The sequence below is a fragment of the Rhineura floridana genome, chromosome 7 (genome assembly GCF_030035675.1).
Source record: "Rhineura floridana isolate rRhiFlo1 chromosome 7, rRhiFlo1.hap2, whole genome shotgun sequence".
NCBI classification, from domain to species: Eukaryota; Metazoa; Chordata; class Lepidosauria; order Squamata; family Rhineuridae; genus Rhineura; species Rhineura floridana.
The window spans coordinates 38,494,467-38,516,391 of NC_084486.1; the positions used below are offsets into that span (position 1 = coordinate 38,494,467).

The 21,925-nt window shown below is 41.0% G+C and overlaps 1 protein-coding gene across 4 annotated transcripts in view; it reads left to right on the forward strand.

Annotated features, from left to right (window-relative positions):
• The first annotated feature begins 2,520 nt into the window (after window positions 1–2,520).
• LRRC20 (leucine rich repeat containing 20) overlaps window positions 2,521–21,925 on the forward strand; it is a 94,745-nt gene continuing 75,340 nt past the window's right edge. The window contains exons 1-2 of one of the 4 annotated variants that reach the window (XM_061635284.1): window positions 2,521–2,741; window positions 5,565–5,686. In XM_061635284.1, coding sequence (XP_061491268.1) covers window positions 5,605–5,686 — 82 coding nt within the window. In that variant the 5' untranslated portion in view covers window positions 2,521–2,741; window positions 5,565–5,604. Of the gene's footprint in view, window positions 2,742–3,766; window positions 3,789–5,564; window positions 5,687–21,925 lie in introns of those variants that run through there. The other 3 variants (XM_061635282.1, XM_061635281.1, XM_061635283.1) reach the window with 3 other exon arrangements.

Consider the following 21,925-nt stretch of genomic DNA (forward strand, 5'->3'; position numbering starts at 1 on the left):
GTGCCTGCTGGCTTATACACATAAAACAACATATGCAGAACAAAGTAGGTAAGTATGACTGAGTAGATGAGAGCCCAAAACATTATCATTTACTCATGAGCACCTGATTCCAGATATAATTCATGCAACTCCTCCTATGACATGTTACCCCATAAACACTGAGAAAAGGAGCATGACCTATTCCTGTTTGATACTTCCACATTAGATTTTCCAATCCTATTCAGACCCACTCCATGCCTGTCCCTACACGTTTTGCACAGTCCTGTCAAAGCTCCATTTTAAGTCCCCAGAAAGCATTAAGCATTCTGCCATTAAGCATGCACTTAACTCTAAAAATGTATCAGTCGCTTTTTCAGAAGATATTCTTTACTCTTGTGTTCAGTGGAGTTTACCTTCAAGTAAACGTGCGTAAGATTGTGTGGAGCCTAACAGTGTGATCCTCTGCAGAAGGCACTGGGAAGCAACTGTGTTCAGTAGGGCTTGTTCCCAAGCAAGTGTGAAAAGGATTATAGTCTGATATTACAATAGATGTATGTCTATTCACAAGGAAGTCCTTTTTTCTTTTTAAATTTCTATTATTAATTATATATTTATTGAGTATCAAAAACAAAACAAGGCATGTCAATAACATTTCCAGTTCAACCTCTAACCTTCATTTACCCTTCACCTCTCCCCTCCCTCATACAGGATCGACAGATTATTTACTTAAGGAAAAAGGACAGTTGAAGGAAATACATAAAATGTAATGTAATATGTTGGAAATTGTATCAGATTTATTATCATCAACAACTAGTGTTAAGTTCAGTAAGTTTTATTACCCAATAAATATATAGGATTGCGGCCTTAATATCTCAACCATAAACTACTATAATAGTATGAAAGCATATCCCCATGTGTATCTGAAGGCAAGGATTTGAGAAAGTGCATAACCATCTTACCACTCATGAGGTGCTCAGAGTCCTTACTTGAGATATGAATGCAAGTGTATTTGTTAATCATCCCTGCCCATTCCTGATCAGGCAACAAGTGGCTCGCAATATGCTTATTTTGCCATCTGTGTTCTTTTCCAGGGTCAGAGCCATGCTAAAGCATCTACCACTCCTTGCCTTGATTGATATTGTTTCCATTCTGCACTCAGAAATTGCCACTGATGGGCACTGCTTTTCCAGAAGAAGAAAATGGTTAGATATCAACACATACATTGTCTCAGATTAACAAAGAGCAAAAATAAATGCATCTTGTTGGTCCACTCAGGGAATAGTAAGAAATACATCCACTTTGTTATGTAGTATATGATCAGTACAGAAATAATATATTTTGTTTCTGCAGAACTTCATTAGGGTCCTGAGCTGTAAAAAGCTTTAAAGGTCAAAATTAGCACTTTGAACTGGGTTTGGAAGTATGCAGGCACATATTAAAAGTACGGTCAGACTGGTTTAAAGTCACCAATTTTCTTTTTTCTTTTGAGAGTTCAAAAACCTTAATATTAAGCAACGTCCTCCAAAGAAGCTTTCATTTGCATACATGCATGCTACTAAGGGGAAAGGTTTGCCCACAAAATTAAGGTTTTCTACCGGAAAGCAATTTAAACTTACATATGTCCTCTTCCCTGAGAGCCAGTGTGGCATAGTGATTAGAGTGTCAGACTACCACCTGGGAGACCAGGGTTCGGATGCCCACACAGCCATGAAGCTCACTGGGTGACCTTGGGCCAGTCACTGCCTCTCAGCCTCAGAGGAAAGCAATGATAAACCACCTCTGAATACCGCTTACCATGAAAACCTTATTCCTTTATAGGGTCGCAATCAGTCAAAATCAACTTGAAGGCAGTCCATTAAAAAAAAAAGTCTTCCCACAAGAGGGTGGAAGTTAAGAAAGTAGGAATGTGACCTTGCAATGACCTCACAGAAGTCATTTCTACACATGAAAGAGGACGTTGTTTTGTCATTGTTTTGTGTTTTAAGAACACAAAAAGAGCCCAGCTGGATCAGACCAAAGACCCATCTAGTCCAGCATCCTGCCCTCAGTGATTCATATACACAAAAAACACCTCCCAAGAAGCTACCTTATGCCAAGTCAGACCACCAGTCCATCTCCTTCCCAGTCCTACCTGGAGACACTAGGCAGAGACTGAATCTGGGACCTTCTCCAGGCAAAGCAGATAATCTACCACTGAGCTACAGATCTTTCCCTAAAGGAATTTTTACTTCCTGAAAGTAAAAACAAACCAGCATATAAAGTTCTAGCGCAACTCTTGCTTTGACTAGCTAACCTTCTGCTTGCAGGGAGAGTTGGTTTTAAACAGAAACAAAACAAAAAAAATAAATGCAAAGTTGGGTTCCAAACGCTGTCTCCCGTTCGCAGTCTGAATTTGGCCGGTGGCTTCTATCACCTTATGCACCAGCGTGCGTTGACTGGGGTCCCTTCTTTCCAACAGGGGAGGGCGCTCTCCAAACAGGGCGGCAGTCGGTGTCTTATTCCTTCTTTCAAGTAGAGCTACTCGGGGCTTCTCTGCATCAGCTCCTATGCTGATTGGTTCTTGCTCTGTCGCCGTTTTTCGTCCAGCACGCTTTTGTTGGATTTCCGCCATCCCTATCGCCTGGCGATTGGGCTAGAAGAAAGAGGGCAGCTGTTGCTGCTTTTCACCATGGCCAGGGGAGGCCGCGCCGGCAGCGTCTGGCTCGTAGGTTTGAGAAGCTCTAGCAGCGGCGTGCAGAAGAAAACTCTGCCTTAGCTTTTCGGTAAGAGAGACCATTGCACAAGCAAACCTGCAGCCTGAGAGCTCGCTCACTAACGCCTGGAAATGCGAGGCGCGCAGCGCGGTAGTGTAGCTGCTGCGAGCGACGAACGAGAACGCGCGGGGTGGGCTTTATGAATAGAGGACTTCAGGCGACCGCACTCGTGGGGCAGAAAGAGATTAGAATAATGCACAGCTTCAACTTCCGGTAGCGGTTCAACGTTTAATGAATCGTCACTGTCCAGGGTGGAGTCGTGCTTAATAGATCAAGACCAGAGAATTTGCCACCGTTCGGATGCCACTGGACTACTACTCCCATCATTCCTGGCCATTGGCTATGCTGGGTGGGGTTGATGGGAGTTTAGAGGCCTTAGTATTTTTATATTTTTTCGTTGGAAGTTAAGAGTGCAAACCCGATTTAATTCTATAATCTGATTGGTGTGTGATGCTTATTCCGCCTATAGCTTGCACTGTCTCTGCTGTACCTAGAATCAGGGTTTCCCCCCCCCCCCCGAAGGACGGATTAAAAGGTGGAGGGAAACTTTTCAGAAAACAAGAAATAGGTAGTACTTGTCTCTCCCAGTTTAGAATTAACTGTACTACTTTTTCCTGAGCCTTCGCAGTGACTCCACAATGCCTTCAGACTGAAGGCTATTCTCCAGGCACAGGGCTTTATACTTCTTTTCCCACTCTTAACTTAGCTGGTCCCCTCAAACTGAGACACCCTTGGGTGAGCAAATCAGTTCTGTTTATTTGTTGGCCTATGGTGAGCATTGTGCTAGTCATGTTTTGGGGAAGTGTCTGTTTTTGGTGCACAGAACATGTTCCAGTAATCTTAAATAAATGTAAAGGGAAATGTTATACCAGAAAGAAGAATGTTTATACAAGTGGGAGTGAGGGTGTTTGATGAAAAACAACTACAAGCCTGGGTGGCGGACGGAGTGTAAAAGGCAGAAGAAGCCCTCGCCAAAATGGGCAATGCATTCAGAAGAGTCCAGGCTGTGTGTTTTGAGCAGTGAGAGAAATGTAACCTTGAACATGGAAAGGGCAGGTTGGTACCAACTGGTTGTCTTCAGCCATAGAAAAATAATGTAGCATGCAACAACTGCTGCTTTTTCAAATGCTACGGAAACTTAAAAGGGCTGCAGTGCTAAGGCATGCTTATTTGGAATCAAGTTCTGCTTGGAATCAACAAGACTTACAGGTGTAAATTTGTGGTGTAAGTGCTTGTTAAATGCACACAATTACTGGCTGCAGTGCTCACCACAGAGCAGCTTGTATGCTCCAACATGGTTGTGATTGGCAACTGGTGAATGTCGTTATACTCTTTAAGTTTGTACTCTTGAGATTTGTTCAAGACATAGATAACCCAGTTGTAGACAGGTTTAGTGTTACTTGTTTGGCGAAGTACCTTGGCTCGACGGATTGGCTTTCTGCCACTGGTCCAGCATTTTAATTTTGCTGTTCTGTCAACTAAATATAGGACCAAGGTGCTGGGCTACTTTTGTGGTAGCTAGAAAATCCTCTTGGCAAGGATACATGCAAAGAAATTACAGACTGGGCACTGGATCCACCAGCTCTGTTTGAAAAGAAAAAAGGCAAATAGGAAAATGGAATGGAATATGATGGAGGAAGATGCGGAACACGCACAGGAGTACATAGGAAGCTGCCTTATACTGAGTCAGACCATTGGTCCAACAAGTTCACTATTGATCGCACAATTGGCAGCAGATCACCAGGATTTCAGACCGAGAAATCTCTCAGTCCTACCTGGAGATGCCAGGGATCAAACCTGGGACTTTCTGCATGTGAAGCTAATGCTCTGCCACTGAGCTTTGGCCCTTTTCTGTTACTAGGTGAAGATGCACTACATCAGGTGCCACTTGTATTTTTATAAATGTGTTGGGAGTTCTATGCTGAAAGGCAGGGTAAAATGTTTTCAGGAAAGGTTGAAATGATGGTTGCTCCAATGTAAGAATAGGACTGCAGCCTTAAATAGCTCCATTCTCATAACACAGCTCACTCTTAAATGCAGGCGCAAGGCCTTTTGATTGCTGTTGGATTTCCTTTTAAGTATGTAAACGGTGGATATCGGCTGTGTCCCTGGCACTGAACAAAAGAGTTTTCTTTTCCAGTAGATGAATATCATCTAATCTTATAGCTCAAGTTGTTAAGATGCCAGCTTTAGTTTGGGGCCCATGGATCCTTTCTAGTGGGCCAAAGGCTTTGGAATTAATTGAGAAAATAGCATCCCTATTGTGGATAGGGCCGGAATCTTCTCTGGTAGTTTTATTGATAGCTAAAGGTAGCTGTAAATTATTTACCATAATTTGGTAGTATTTCACTTCCCTTGTACTTGGGTGTTCAGTGGTGAGTCAAGGTGGTCGACCACAGATGTCCACTTTAAATACATTATTTAGAAAAGAAAGGAAAATGGCTAATGAACAGCAAAAACTTATATAAGCTGAGGATTAGCACTTTTATATTCACATGTATATTTCCCCCCTCCATGTATTCACATCGGCTGGCCTGCTTCTGCACTTCAAGATATATCTGCCTCCTGAACTCATTATCTGTTCTTAGGCAGCACCAGTTAGAAAGAATGAAAGGGGACCAGTAAATAGGTTGCTCTCTGAATTGTCCCAGTTATGTTGACCTTTTGGTAAAGATTTTGGGGGTAGGGTGGGGAACAACTTGGCGATTGTGGATTATGCTGAATTTTATGTGCACACTGGTTTTAGCATAAGTCCTAGTTGTCTTTGAAACCGGCTATGAAGTACCAGTACAATGGAACCTGTTGTTGTTATGCTTTGTTTTCCTTCGGTAGTAGCAATTTCCAAAGTATTTTCCTGGTGGGACGTGCCTGCATGGAGAAAAAGATGGGAGAAGCTGTCGCCAGAGTAGCCAGAAAAGTGAACGAAACAGTTGAAAACAAAGGAGATTCACTTGGTAAGTTGATTACTTTGGCTTTGCTCTGAACTATTTATTTATTTATTCCATCTATCAGTCACCCAACCAACAACAGTTCCCTGGGTGTCACATAAAATAACATGAAAAATCACAATTCCACTAAAACTAGGTTCAACAGAGCAGCAAGTAAAACAGCTATAAAGGCAAATCAAAGTGGAGAGTATCACAGCAACAATCAACTGATACGTGTTCTGCCTGGAGTGGAGTTAGTTCACCTCTGTGTGTGAATTTATAATGGAAGAAGTAGATGTAAGGGGCCTCTTAATGAAAACCACATGCAAACTGGCTCCCGTCCACCCCCATTTTAGCCAAATCATGCCCCCCTAGCCTTCTAAAACCAAAAGCTAAGGGGACTGTTGCCAAAGGTAAGAAGATCGTCCTGTTTGGTACCCATTGTTTGAGTACTGATTCATGCTGGCTATCTGAACATATAGTGCTGAGTCAGACTATCGATCAATTTAGTTCAGTGCTATGTACTCTGAGAGGCAGTGAATCTCCAAGGTGCCAGGCAAAGCCTGCTACCCAATATCCTTCTTACCAGAGGGGCCAAGGATTAAAGCTGGGACCTTCTGCTTGCATAGCATGCGCTGAGCTGCAGCCTTATATCTTAGGTGTAAGAAGAATCCCCTCAAGTCACTTGAGTGATGCTTCGCCATGGTAACATCCCACGTGGCTACAATGTGGAGAAGGCTATTTCAAGGTTGTCACTGGGCTTATTGCATGGTTTTCTCTAGCCAGTGAGCGCTATGCCAGTAGGAAGAATACTAATCATGTGGTAAACGTTCGCAAGCTACAATGGGATATCCACCTGGAAAAGCAGCTTAGTGTGTGTGCACAGGAGGCCAAAAATAATGGGATCGCAGTTTGTGTTAAATTTTATGTAAAATAGACAGCGCCCTTGGTAATTGACCATACAGTTTGACATGTAACAAAGTGTTTGGTTCACCTCTGGAGAAAAGCTAAACTTGCAGGATAATGTGTACCACCCACAGATGTCCTTTCATAAACACCTGGAATCTCTTGATTTCTACTAGTCCAATTTTTTTCCTGTAAGTGTTTCGGGGTTGACATTTCACACTGAGCTATTGAAGTGCGTGGGTAGATGAAACTCACTACCCTGGGAATAGGGCTACAGAAGGAGCAATAGGTGAGGCTGACCCAGGACGTAAGCTGGCTGACTGACTGGAGTTTGAAGGCCACAGAGCCTGATCTGCCAGTGTGTGAGGCTACTGAGTCTATGTATCTGGAGATCTTTGAAGCTGTGGGAGTGGCTACTTGAAGCACTGAACATCTAAGAATATGAAATCTACCCAACACAATATCAGATAGTTGGTCCATCTATATTCTGACTGACAGCGTCATTCCAGTTTTTTTTTTTTTTTCAATAATTTTTATTCAGATTTTCATAAAACATACAAGACAAAATCATAAAACATTCAAAGACAAAAAACAAAATCAAAAATAGTTAAACAAAAAGAAAAAAAGAAAAGAAGAAAAAAAAAAACAAAAATAAAAAATAAAGAGTAAAATATTGACTTCCCATTTGTCAAAGATCAAATCAGTTATAAGTCTATAATATATAGCAATCCTGTCTCTTAAGTCATATTATAAAATCACTTTCCTCCAGTAGTTATCTTACTTAATCATCAAATCTCATAAACATTACTTTATTCTTTCCACAAAAAGTCAAAGAGAGGTTTCAATTCTTTAAGAAATATATCTATCAATTTTTTTTTCCAGATAAGCATATCGATTAATCCATCTCATTACTAATTATGATAATCTTATTGTCATAACCATAGTCAAAATAAACATTTCAATTAATCCATCACATCAGAATCTGTTAGGTTCAGTAATTTCAGTAGCCATTGTTCTATTATCTCTATTAGTTCCATTTTCCATCTTCCATCTTCAGTAGTCTTGTTAAGTCCAGTAATTTCAATATCCAATCTTCCATTATCAGTATTCCATAATAATCTTGCTGTCAAAGCCATAGTCATATAATAAGAGTCTGATGGGAATTACCTCTATCCCAAATATTTTCTTGCCATCCATTCTGAATAAGTTGCTGAAATACTGCTGTAAAATCATATCTCTGTTCTTTTTTTCAAAATACACTGGGTCATCTCTTAAAAGTTTTTCCATTGTCACATGGCTGCAGTTAATTCCATAGATTTTCTCTATATTGGGCTCCATCACATCATTCCAGTCCAGAAGATAATCCATGCCATTGATAACTTTATCTCTAGAATCTTCATTAATTTCTTCAGAGATAACATTAAGTTCCAAACAATAGATTTTATTTCTAAAGTCCATAGACTCCAAATCTTGTTCCTGTTCCACGTTTGTTCCAATCTCCGGGATCTCCTCTCTCACAGGGACCCCTATTCCAGTCTCCAGGGTCTCCTCTCTCACAGGGACCCCTATTCCAATCTCCGGGGTCTCCTCTCTCACAGGGACCCCTTCCAGGGTCACCTCTCTCACAGGGACCCTTATATCTTTAATCTCCTGCTTCATTTTACTCAATTCAATTTTCGTTATCTCAATCTCATTCATTATTCTCTGAAACATAGTTATTTCCAGATTCTCAGCCACTTTCTTAATTGCCATTTTAAAAGAAAAATATAGGAAAACCACTTCTTATTTCAGCAACAATTGGGTTAATACTCCAAACTTGGTGACATCACAGTATAAACAGAGCAGACAGCCTTATCTCTCCAATAGTTAAGTAAACAAAATGCAGTTCCCAGGATCGAAGCAATTAATGGCAATCGTCAAAAAACAGATTCGTCAAAATAAAATAGACCAAAAAGAGAGTAGTCTCAAAACAGTATAATATTTTTCAAAATAAAAATCTGGAATAGAAATCCCTCTTCTGTGTGTATCTTTAGAATGCAAATCCAGGACAGCTTTTTGCAACAAAAACAGAGATAAGCTATTAATTAGTGCGTAGCAGAGAGAAGTTACGGCTCCCCAGTGAGATGTCAAAAACCGATCAATCTGGCAAATCTCTTTTAAACAGCAACAATTTAAGTCAAGTAAAAGAAAAATATAGAAAGAAGGGTGCTTGCCTGTTAGTGCGTTCTCTCTTAGAAGATAAGATGAACTTTCGCTTTAACAGATAGAGCTTGCTGTTGAAAATCCGTCCCACCTTCGTCGGCTGGACCTCGTCCCATAAATTAATGAGATCTGGTCGTCCCAACAAAAATAGGCTTTGAGGTTAATCTCTTCGTTTCTCCCTACCCGGGAGAAGTTTAATCAGTCAAAAAAAAAAGAAAAAACTGACTGATATATCTGAATAAGCTTCTTTTGAGGCAGGAGCCCGTCTCAAAAGCAGGCACAGGCTAAGTCACCCTTCCCGGAAGTCCAGCGTCATTCCAGTTTTAAGGCTGCAGGGGTGAGACTGTACTGGGACCATCCAGGGCAAGCTTTTCCACCAGCCTTGCCCCCTCACCCCTGCTCTTAGTGACATTTTTCTGGGGACTGTCCTTTACCAGGAATATAACTGCTTTTGGTTTTTAGCTGTTGTTGCTTTTTAGAAATGCTAGGATTTTGTTGGCTTGAATTTTTGTAAATTGTATTGTTTTTATTTGTATTTTGTGTCTTGTGTTTTTCTATGTGTATATAAGCCACCTTGGGGGCCTTTTTGGCCAAAAGGCGGCCTAGAAATAAACCATAACATAACATAAGTTCTGCTATCTGAAACAGGTGATTGAAATTGGAACCTTCTGCATGAAAATCATATTTTCTTCAACTCAGCTTCTGCCCCTCCTAGCCTCAGAGCCATCTCCGGAGCATTTCAGAGGGACTCTTTTAGCAGTTGGTTCTTGATAACTGATAACTCGGTTAGAGAAGTTGTCATTTTTCTATGAGTCCTTTTCATATTTTGCTCTTGTGGATGTTTGCACCCAACATCTGCCTAGGACAGGTTATCAAATGTTACACAGATCAGCATAGCTTCCTTACAGTTGGTGTACCACTAGGATGCTCTTATATCTATATAAGTAAGCAAATATTGTTAATGTCAACATCTGTTGTTGCAACAGTCTCTAAAGCCTGAGTATATTTGCAAACCTGCAAGAACTTTTAGCCTGGAAGGTATGTTCTTTTAGCTAAGATTGTATTTTAATACTTTACACCTATAAAGGGATGTATGGATAGGATGGAGCAGTGAAAATACTTTGTAGGGGATGTGGTATTGCCCATTTTTTGAACTTGCATGAGATGGCAATGAAGATGGGAAATATTTATTTTTGCATAAGCGGAAGCTTTTTCAGTTGATTTATTTTGGATTTGGGGCAGATCCATCTACACCAAGCAGGCCTCCACCCCTTTCCTCTTAGAGCCCGTCGTTTCCATCTCTCCCACGGGCAGACCCACCCACACCAAGCAGGCTTCTACTTCTTTCCTCTTCTTTCTTTCTGAGCCTGTCGTTTCCACCTTTGCAACAACCTACGACAGCCAGAATGTTGACCACTTCATCCCCATGATCAAGTTGAAGTACTGCTTACCATGGACATCATCTGTGTCGGCAACAAGCTGGACCACTCCTGCTCATTTTCCTGTATTAGGACTGGCAGATGCAGTAGCAGCAGGACACCTCAGTGGTATCCTGTGTTGATGTCAACATATTGATGTAAGAACTAGTAGACATTGTCTAGTTGTTAGGAATTTATTAGGAAAGTGTGATTTCTTTTTGCATTTTCGTTGAAAGTTGTTATTGTTGCTTTCTAATAATATTGCCTTGTTTATTTTTTGTAGATTGTACTGTTTTTATTGATATGTATTTCTATATTTGTGTTTATTTTTTGTAAGCCGCCTTGAGGGCCTTTTGGCCAAAAGGTGGATAGAAATTGACCATAATAATATTGTTGATTTACCTTGTCCTAAGGAGAAGTCTATAACCTCAGCCAGATTCTTTGCTGATAAAATTGCCCAAATTGTATAGCAAATGGAGTCTGAATTTATGCTTATATCAGACACTGCCTCTTACTATGTGAAATTGCATTAATTCAGTAGGCTGACTCAGGATTGTTGTCAAGTTACTGGGAGTTTTGAAGGCTACTGTATCTAGATTTGGGGAATTGTATTAGGGGGAAATGTATTCCTGGGTGCTGTTTCTCAGTCTTGTTTCAGATTTCTATATGAGACTGGGACAATGTTGGTTGCCCCAGTAGACAGTTTACATAGACAGAGAAAATAATTCTGTTAATGATTCTGCTAGATCTTTCAGTGACTTATTACAGTGCAAATCATGATAATTTGTTCTATTGCTTGGAAAACCTGATGGGGAATGAAGGGTTTAGTCATGGATTGATTTTGTCCTTTCCTCAGATGGTGATTATTAAGGAGGCCTGCTCTGCTCCCTGGGAAATCTGATGTAGGGGTTTCATTTCTCTCCTAAGTCGTCTTAATGTTCATATGAAGCCACTGGGAGAGGTTGTTTGGAATTCTGGGTCAGGTGCCATCAATATGCTGAAGACACCCTGGTCTGTATTTTGTAATGTAAGCAACAGAAGTGGATGCCTGAATTGGTGCCTGGAGGCAGCAGTAGTAGGATGGATGAGAGTGAACAAATGGAGGTTGAATCAATCAAGGCAGAAATGAGGCTAATTGGAAGGGAATGAACGGCTTGCCACATGCTAAGACTACAATTGAGGACTCCTGTCTGGGAGGAAAGGTTGTGTATTACAAACATGAGAGGAACCCCAGCTGATAAAGCATCTCAGCTCCAGTGACATTGTCCAGGTAAACAGATAAGCAGACAGGTGAGTTAAACACATGTGCAAGAAGATAACTCTTTCACATTTATTTAATTTATTAATCACCAGCTGGAACAAGGGCAGAAAAGGACATTGAATGCTGAGAGCTAAATTTAGGGAGATAACCCAACAGAAACTTAAAACTGCCTATACTGTCTTTTTAATCCTCACTCGTTGTCCACCCTCCTAATAAAAATCACCATTCCCAGGAGCTCAGCTGACCCAAATCCCTCTTTAAAATTTCCAGCTCAGGGCAGGCTTGTGCAGCCCAGTAGTTGATCCACACACCCTCATTTTCCCTTCCTAATCAAATTGGCAGAAGCTGGGGGAAACCAACCAGAGATGTAAAGATAGGCCATGCTTGTAAGGAAGCCCTAGATAATAGAGGATCTGGGCCCCAGTGACAAACCATCCAGGTAAACATTTAAGCAGCTAGGGAACAAGTACCTGTGCATGTTTAACAACCAGGTCAGGAGTCCATGGCAATCAACCCACCCCCTGCCTGATCTGTCATAACTGAACTTTCCAAGTAAATAACCACAGTAAACAAAACAAAACAAAAATTAAGTCAAGGTAGAAAAGCCATCAGTGCTTTTCATAGGGTGTCAGTTGAAAAACTGTTTGCCTGCAGGGAAGAAGTCATAATGAGCTCAGGTAATGACCAAGGTAGCTGACCAAGAGAAGCTGAGAGAGCAGAAAGGTTTGTGGACAAGATCTTTGGGATGTGATAGGAATGCCCCACTCCTAGGGATATAGTTTCTCTACTGTTAGAGAAGGGAGGGTTCAGAGAAGAGTATCATCCTGAGAAAGAGGGAAATTGTCCCTTATAATTGACCCTCTGGGATGACCTGACATCCTGTTGAGGATATGCCTTCAGAAGTTGGTTGGGGTGTGTGTTTCCTAATAGTGGACAATTTGATCATTAAAAACATAGAAAGATAGGTTTGTGGTGGGCATGTAAACTGCATGGTGGCCTCCCTTCCTTACAAAGATTGTGATGGTATGCTTTGTCGATACACTGATAGCTAGTGCTGAGGAGGAATCGGTAGTCATGGTGCATGTCAGTATGAATGACATGGGTGTAGTCATGTGGTCCTGGAAGCAAACTTTAGGTTGCTAGGCTTGGAAGTTGAAATCCAGGACTTCTGTCATAACTTTCGCAAAAATATTACCTGTTTCATGCACAGGGCCAGCTAGAGACTGAGCCCTGTGGATCAGATGGGAGAAAGGCAGGAGAAGGGGTCTGGAATTGTTAGGTTGATGTTTTGAGACAAGTGGGGCCTAAACAAAAAAGACTGGCTCCACTTGAACCACAATGGGATGAGATTGCTGGCAGTTAATATCAGAAAGGCTGCAGAGCAGCTTTTAAACTGATTCCTGGAGGAAAGCTGACAGGAGCTAGGGAGTGTCTGGTTTGTAATGAATCGACCTGGGAGGATGAGGGTGCAATTATTCTCCCCTCTTAGAATTCCTTGTGAGGTAGGTCACTATTACAGGGAGGCTGTGACTGAGAGACTTGCAAAGTTTCTCAGTTTTCACCGGCAAGTGGATAATTATAAGCAGATAGAGAGTTGGAAGAACTTCAAGCCCTGGACCGCTGCCTGGACTCGGTGGTGGGCTGGATTAAGACCAATAAACTGAGTCTGAATCCTAGCAAGATGGAGGCACTGTGGGTTGGTGGTTCCTGTGTTCGGATAATTGGTCAGTTGCCTGCTTTGGATGGGGTCATACTCACTCTGAAAGAGCAGGTCTGTCATCTGGGGGTGCTCCTGGATCCATCTTTGTCACTAGAGGCCCAGGTGAACTCAGTGGCTAGGAGTGCCTTTTACATTAAGCTTTGGCTGGTAAGACGGCTGTGGCTATTTCTGGACTGGGATAGCCTGGCCACTGTTGTCCACACACTGGTAACCTCCGGTCTGGTTTACTGGAATGCGCTCTATGTGGAGCTGCCCTTGAGGTTGGTCCAGAAGCTGCAGCTGGTGCAAAATGCGGTGGCGAGACTGCTTACTGCGGCAGGGTATCACCAACATGTCACCCTGCTGCTGAAAGAATTGCACTGGCTGCCCATTTGCTACCGGGTCAAGTTCAAGGTTCTAGTTTTGGTGTACAAAGCCCTATACAGGTCGGGACCAGGATACCTGAAAGACCACTGCGCTGTGCAGGTGAGGGCCTCCTGCAGATACCATCTTATCAGGAAGTTTGTTCTGCACAATATAGGAAACAGACCTTTAGAATGGCGGCACCTACCCTGTGGAATTCCCTCCCCTTAAATATTAGGCAGGCACCATCTCTGCTATCTTTTTGGTGCCTTTTGAAGACTTTCCTCTTTTAACAAGCCTTTTAAGTTGAGCTATCCCAGTCTGCATCTTTGTTAGAATTGCTTGTTAATATATGTGTTTTTTAATATGTTTTTAACCCTTTTTTAAAAGATGTTTTTAAAGGGTTTTTTTTTAAAAAAATTAACGTTGTTTTGTTTTAATGTATTTTAAGGTCTGTTTTTATGATGTTTTAAAGTGTTTTTAGCGTTTCTGTTTGCTGCCCTGGGCTCCTGCTGGGAGGAAGGGCAGGATGTAAATAAAATAATAAATAAATAAATAAATAAATAAATTTTCATTTATACATTGGAAATGGATGCAAGACAGTAATTGCTCACTTTACTGCTCTTCATTAATTTCCAAGTCCATAAATGTTACTAGCCCACATTTTTACTAGTCCACTTGCATATTTGTTAGCCTAAAAGAGGGGGGGAAAGGAAGAGCTTTCGTGCGGTTTCCTTGCCTTGGTCTAGAGATGTTTTTTCATGCTCTGCAGGCGACCTTTTCAAGCCTGTGTACGACCTTTTCTTGGAACAGCATGATAAAAACTGTAAATTAAAAATGCAGGATGGGTATGTGTTGAACTTTCACTAAATGAAATAGCAGGGAGATGAGACCAACTCTTTGAAAAAATTATTGTTACGTTTGTAATCCCATCTTTGGGACTGATCAGGTCCACACTTGCTTAGCCTCAGCAGTTCTGCAGATTCTTCATTCACTGGGCTACATGAGACACTGAAGTAATCTCTGCAGTGTTGTGGTTCATGTTGTGTATGCACCATGGCTACAAATCCAGCAGGTGGCGTAGTTTCACTAGTAACCAGGAAATCTCAGTCCACTCATTTTATGTTTTCAACCCTGGCAACAATGACAAAATGAAACAGAATATTGGTTGGATTGAAAGTGCAGTCACATCATTTCTTTTTCTTGGGTATCTTCCAATGGAGTATTCACTAGTATTCACTAGGTCACTTAGCAAAGACTTAATGCTCCTTTGGATTTTCATTGATTGTGCAAACAAAATATTTTTTGAATTATTTGCTTTAGAAGTCGTAAATAGTCTTTGTGCACTCTTCAGGGTGATGGTCAGTGTAGGGTGTGAGCCAGTAAGCTGTTTGTCACAGCTGCTGTCACTCCAAAGTGCAGCCTCCCTGTCACTCTTAATTCTTGCCAAAGGGCTGAGTACTTCACCTCCCCCCCCCCGGCGCTTGACTCAGCTGAGAGGTGCCTGTTGCAGGGCAGGTGGGGAAAGCACAGCTCAACAATCAAATATTTATTACATTAAAGAAAATACAGAATACAAAAAATACAGAATCACAGTATCAGAAGAGCAAAGGTGACAAGTTAGCAACTAACAGTCATAGCAGATCTAAGAGATATTACAACATTCAAATATAGAAGCACCTGTTTGGTAATGAATATATTAGACCCCTTCAAGGAAGATACTCAAAAGGGTCTCTAAGGATCGACCAGGGACTTGCCTCAAAAGGGGATAAATTATGTGTTCACTGACCCCTTGTTAGAATCTACAGTCGAAAAATACATGAAAAACTGTTTCAAGCTCTAAATGTTTGCAAATATAGCATCTGTCCTTGAAGCAATCTTTAGCAAATTTGGCCTTCTAGGATTTTGGAGGATAAAAAGTTGAAACTTGCCAACAAAACTGCTGTTCTGTTCTTGGGCATTGTTAGACAATATAGATATGTCAGGTGGGGAAATCAGTTAGAATAGTAGTTCTGAAGGGCCACTAGTGGTACTCAAAGCAGCAACAGGATATCAGTGGAGAAACTGACTCACTGGTGCCACATGCTCCAGTGCCTGTAGTAGTCGACTTGAATTTGATATGATTTCTTGGTTGTCATTAGTACTAATTTAATTGATGGACTGTGCCCATATAGTTGTAGGAGTAGCAAATGTTTTTTACATGAATGTAAAAAAGATAAAAGTGCACATGCCCACACGTACCTGTCATAATTTGATAATTGTAGATTTAATTTAAAATGTAATGTGGTACTGTATTGATTTATAAAAAGAGTGCAGTGGAGTAGAAAAACTGCTTGCGAATGAAGCAGATTTGTAGGAAAACATTTTTATATTTAAAATGTGTTCTTTTCATTTAGTGAAATTCAGGGAAACCATGAGGTTGCACCAAGAGGAATAGCTCACGAAGGTTTAAAAGAAGAATATATGAAGAATTAGATGTAAACAGAAATGAGATGAGTAATTTAAAAGGGATGATCTAGCTTCTAGTAGAATCAACGGAAGGCTCTATTTATGTGGTTTAATTCATTAAATAAATGCATACCCTACCTTTCAGGGGAGAAAAAACTCCCAAGGTGGTTTACAAAAATTTCTAACAAGAACTGTATTTTTAAATACAATTTAAAAAAAGAAAAAAGAGCAGCACCTAACGATCAGTGCATATAACACATGATTTAGATGCTAAACAAAGCAAATGTTTAAAGCAGCGGTGAGGAACCTGCAGTCTTCCATAAGTTGTTGGACTGCAGTTCCCATCTGCCTCAGCCAGCGTAGCCAATGGTCAGGGATGATGGGAACAGTGTCTGGAGGCCCAGAGGTTCTCGTCCCCAGGCGTAAATGGAAATTCAGAAAAGGCCCTACATTCTTCATTAGGAAGATAATTCCAGAAGTGTAGAATTCTCTGCAATAAGATGGGAGCTGAAATGTGACCACTTTTCTTTTTGATTAAGTTCTAGGCACTTATAATAAAAGAGGGAGGAAAGTTAAGCCCATTTCAGATGATACTTTGTGTATTTGGTACTGTATACCCAAGTACAAAACACAGGTGCCTCATAATATGATCATTAAGTTGTGAAGAGAAGGTTATTCTAGTTTCTACTTTACATCTTTATTATAGTGTGTTGCATGTCTCAATTAAATTGATTCATTTTACGTGGCAGTTGGCAACCTGAACTTTAGACATATTCATGGAGGATAAGGGTATCAAAGGTTGTTAGCCATGATGGCTGTGCTCTGCCTCCACAGTCAGAGGCAGTATCCTTCTGAATACCAGTTGCTGGAATCCGCAGGAAGAAAGAGTGCCCTTGTGCTCAGGTCCTGCTTTTGGGTTTCTTGTAGGCATCTGGTTGGCTGCTGTGAGAACAGGATGCTGAACTAGATGGGCCATTGGCCTGATCCAGCAGGCTCTTCTTACATTCTTATGTTTGTGACTCTTTCAAGCCTCTTAATGGAGTTATTGAGGTTAAGTTCTTTTTCCTTTTAAATGTAAAATTGTTACTATAAGTTATTATTCACCCTAAGCCTTAGATACAGGATGGGATATAGTTATAGTTAGGCCATCCCTCTGTGAGGCTGATGGCTAGTCATCCTGTCCAGAATGGCTGGTTATGTCCAATGGCAGGAGGTGGTCTGCTCTTCTGATTGCTGGCAATTGCTTTCCAGCTTTTGGAATGAGATACCCATCAGTACCAGGTGATGTATGGTTGACTCCATAGATCATAGAATCAGTCATAGATCATAGTTCAATGGACAGCCGTCTGTTGTATATGCTTTTACTTGGATTCCTGCATTGAATGGGGGGATGGACCTGATGACCTTATAGGCACCTTCCAACTCTATTATTCTCTTTGTCAGCTTTGTCTGCTGTGACTGCACAAGAAAAAATATGGGGAGTGGGGGGGAAAGGGCATTTCAAAGATGAGGCTAAGTAGATTTTGAGATGTCAGAATCTCTTGCTTATTAAAGCTTCCCAAACACAAACATTTCTGTATCTGACATTAACACTTCAATTCTAAACATATTACTAAGATGCAATATCCAAGGGCGTATGTTTAGGATTGTAATGAAGGGCCCGGCCAGCGCCTGCAAGAACGAGTGTTTACTGGCAGCACCATGTTGGCAACTCTGGACGTTCCAAAGGAAGAATGCGGTGTGCTAATAAAATATCAAAAAAGAAAAGAAGGAGTTGGTTATGGCTAGATTTTTGTTTTAACAAGCAGAATGTACAGCATGACCAAACCAGACTAAGGTTGCATCTTCCACCCCCTTTAATACAAGGTTTCAGCACTGTCTTGAACTGAAGAGTGATTGTGCCTGAAACCCACTCTATGCTAAGGCTCATTAAAGGGTATGTATTGATTTGATCTGGCTGCTAGCAAAGCATTTTGCAAGGTACCTCTGAAAGTGATTAAAATGCTAATTACTGAAAGCACTGGGAATACAGCAAAAAGTAATATAAGCAGCAGGTAGTAGTTGAAGTGAATAAATTGGCACTTTTGTAATTGAATGTTTTGTGTCTCTGTGAGTGATTTAAATTAATTATTCACAGCTCTTAGCTGAGTAGGAGATGCTTTCTAATTGGTCATTTTGAATGGTATATTGTACTTTCAGTTTCTTTCCTAAACACTTTGTTTTTGTTGTTAAACCAAGGACTGAAACAATAAAATTACGTGCTAGGCAACACTCACATGGTTTAATCGGTTTTCATCTGCATGTTATATCTAGGCAGATCATATCTAGACCTTGCTACACTGTTCAAGATGGATGGTGAGGTGCTATGCTATATGTGCACAGTGGTGCATCACGATATGGCATTGGTTCATAGTAAGAGGCATTACCAAAAAACAGATGGAGAAGGGAACCAGTATCACTTTAGTTGTTGTTGAACTCCAGTTTCCATCAACCCCAGCCAGCATGGACAATGGTGAGGGATGATGGGAATTATAGTCCAAGAGAATATGGGGACAGTACAGTTGGTCTACCCCATCGTAAAGCATTTCTTCCTAAAGCTTTGCCATAGAGCAATCTTTCCCAACCTGGTTCTTTCCAGATGTTTTGGACTGCATTATCCCTAAGCATTGCCCATGCCAGCTGGAGCAGATTGGAAATGGAGTCTGAAAGATATGGAGGGCAACCAGGTTGGGGAAGGCAGCCATAAATGGTGGAAAGGAATCGCCATCACTAGGAACAACTAGCTTGGAGGTGATTGGATATGGAAGCCTGATGTACTCCTTAGAAAGGTGGTTCAGTTTATGCATTTGGCTTGCATGATCAAGCCTTCTCAAATGATGTTATGTGAAGATGCTTCTCACAGGACACTTTTTTCCTATACAGATACAACATATACGTGTGTACCAGAGAGAGAGAAAGGACCCATGTACGCGATCATGTGTGCAAATTGCCCAAGTGTAGATTTAGCTACAATTATCCTTGTTTGAGCCACTGGGGTGCATGCTAATAGGAGGAGGATGTTCATGAAGTGGAATGTGACGATTTAAAAGCTGAAACATTCCTGTGGTAAGAGCAACTGCTTTTAGCAATAATCCCACAAGGGAGATGAGGAAACAAACCTGCTCACGATACATAAAATGATCATGGGCAAAATCTGTAGCGCTTACTATTGCTATTTCTTTGAATATTCTGAAAATGCTGGGATTGTGCAGTGTTGATTTGTGTTATAAATAATGCATGTACTAAAGCTTCATTTGATGGGGTAAGCCTAAATGAATGAGACTATTTGAATGTGTGTGTGATGAACATTGCTGTGTAAGTTCATATTAACAGCTTTATTATTTTATGGTTTCTCTGATTTAATATTGTCCTAATACTCTGCTTTTATAGTCTGGGAGGATAGTCACTCATTTTTCCATAGCTCTATATTATCCTTTCACTCACAACACTTGATTGCAACATCCACTGAGATGTATCCAGACTAAGTTAGTTGCACTTAGTTCCCAGGGAAATTTCAGTGGGACTCCAGATTGCTGATTTTAAAGGGGACGTAAGGACAACTAACTTAGTCTGGACCTAAACAATTGACTTCATGTTGCTATCTGAGCTGGAGTTACATAACCATTCCAGATGTATAATTTAAAAAGTGATCTGCACAAATAACAGCCAAATCAAACAAGTGCCCAGGTATAATACAGTTGAGCAGGGCCAGATTATCCATTAGGCTTAGTAGGCTGAAGCCTAGGGGCCTGGAGCTCTTGGGGGCCCGTGGGGCACTGGCCCGAGGGCCCCTGGAGCTACAGAGGGCCCTCTGCTCTCCTTCCATGATCCACAGAAGCAGGACAGGAGCCGCGGATCTTGGGACAAGAGCTTCTGAACTGCCCGCCATCCCCCCGCTTCGCTTACCTTTTTCTCAGCTGTTTTTTGTGGTTTGCCATCAATTAAGATGGCGGCCGCAGTTTCCCTAAGGGGCTGAAGCCTCTGCCACCATCTTGGTTGATGGCATGCATGCGTGCCTAAGAGGAGAAGGGGCCCCCAAACACCAATCAGCCTAGGGGCCCTCCTTAGCTTAATCTGGTCCTGCGGTTGAGGGCTTCAAGAAGAAGGACTATAGTTCAGTGGTAGAGCATCTGCCTTGCATGCAGGAGGTCCCAGGTTCAGTCCCCAGCATCTCCAGGTAGAGCTGGGAGAGACTCTTACCTGAAATCTTGGAGAGCCGTTGCTAGTCACTGTAGACAGTTCAGAGCTAGATGGATTAATGGTCTGAATCAGAATAAGGCCTATGTCCTAAAACACATCACACATTCAGAGAAAAAAACTAGGCATTCTGACCAGTAAACCAAGCAATAACATACTGTTTGTTGGCACAGAGGAACTGTGCAGTAAAATCTGAATGAGTAGTTCGGATAAAAATCACTGGAAAACCGACAGCTGAAAATGGTCTATCTCCCTATTTTTCAAAATGAGAATCTGACCTGTTTTTGGTATGGAGGCTGCAGTGGGAAGTTAGAGAGCCTTTGCAATAGCTTTCTGGAATTGACTACATTCCATGAACCAGGGCACGGGAGAGTGAATGTTGTGGCTCATCAAACTGCTTTGATTTCTTACGGAACTGCAGTAAAGTAAATGATGTGCCACCTTGTAGATAAAACTACAAGGGTACAAAAATAATTCTGAAGAAGTAACATAGGATACTTCCCTTCATTTCAGCAGTAGCCTTCTCCTTCATCATAGCTGCACAGTATTCAGGTGACTAATTCTAGAGTTGACAGCATGTTATTCTGTTAACAGCAAAGCCAAAGAAGAGCCTTAAAGATAAACAGATTTATTGCAGCATACGTTTTTGTGATCTAGATCAGGGGTTCCCAAATTGTGGTCCATGGACCACCAGTGGTTCACAAGTCCATGGTGTGTCTGTGGATTTGTGGTTGAAGATGTGAAATGGCACATCCATCACATTGAATATTTATATTGATTTTTAATTGTATATTATTGCAATACAGTTTGAATTCTGTTGAGTTACAATTGCTACAACAGGCAGCAAAATCATTAAGTGGTTCACCAACACCCTCAGCACTTTTGAAGTGGCCCAAGAGGAGAAAAAAAGTATGGGAGCCACTGATGAGATATTTCTGATGAAGCAAGTTCTTCTAATCTGTGAAAGCTTATGCTACACAATGCATGCATTCTTCTTTAAGGTGCCTCAATTCTGCATAAGGCTGTGTCTGTGCTAGCTAAATGAAAGAAGAGGATGATTAAGCAGGGCAAAGAAGCATGACTTTCCGAATACCTGTTTTTCAGCTTCAGTGATTGTACAATAAAAACCTTTGTATTGCACTATGCATAATAATTATTTCAAAGTAGCAGCCTTTTGCTTCGTTAAATTTTCATATGCCTAACTTTCATTTTGTATGCAAGGCCAAAGAAAATCTGTCTTGGGATCCTAGTGTGTGCTCGGTATTTGGAGGGGAGAGAGAGTGGGCAGGGTGTTCATAGTAAAGATTGGCCTCCTCCCAAAAAAGTTTAAAAAAAAGTATTACAAAGAAAGTACATAAATGAATTAATCAGATGCATAATAAAGAGAAGAAGAAAAAACAAAAAAGCCATCAAAAATTACATTTGTTATAAAAAGAAGAAAAATATATTTACATAAACGTATGTATGGAGTATTTGTTAAATTAATAAAACTAATTTAGACAGTTATTTATTCTCCTGATGATGTTGTTTCCATGTTAATATAAGTATTGACCAGTTCTGTATGAATTTGTCCATTTTTCTCCCTTAAATAATAAGTAAGAGATTGATATCATTGATATAGTGAGCATAACGGAGACCTGGTGGAATGGAGAAAACCAGTGGGATATGGTTATCCCTGGATATAAACTATATCGGAAGGACAGGGAAGGACGTATTGGTGGCGGAGTCGCTCT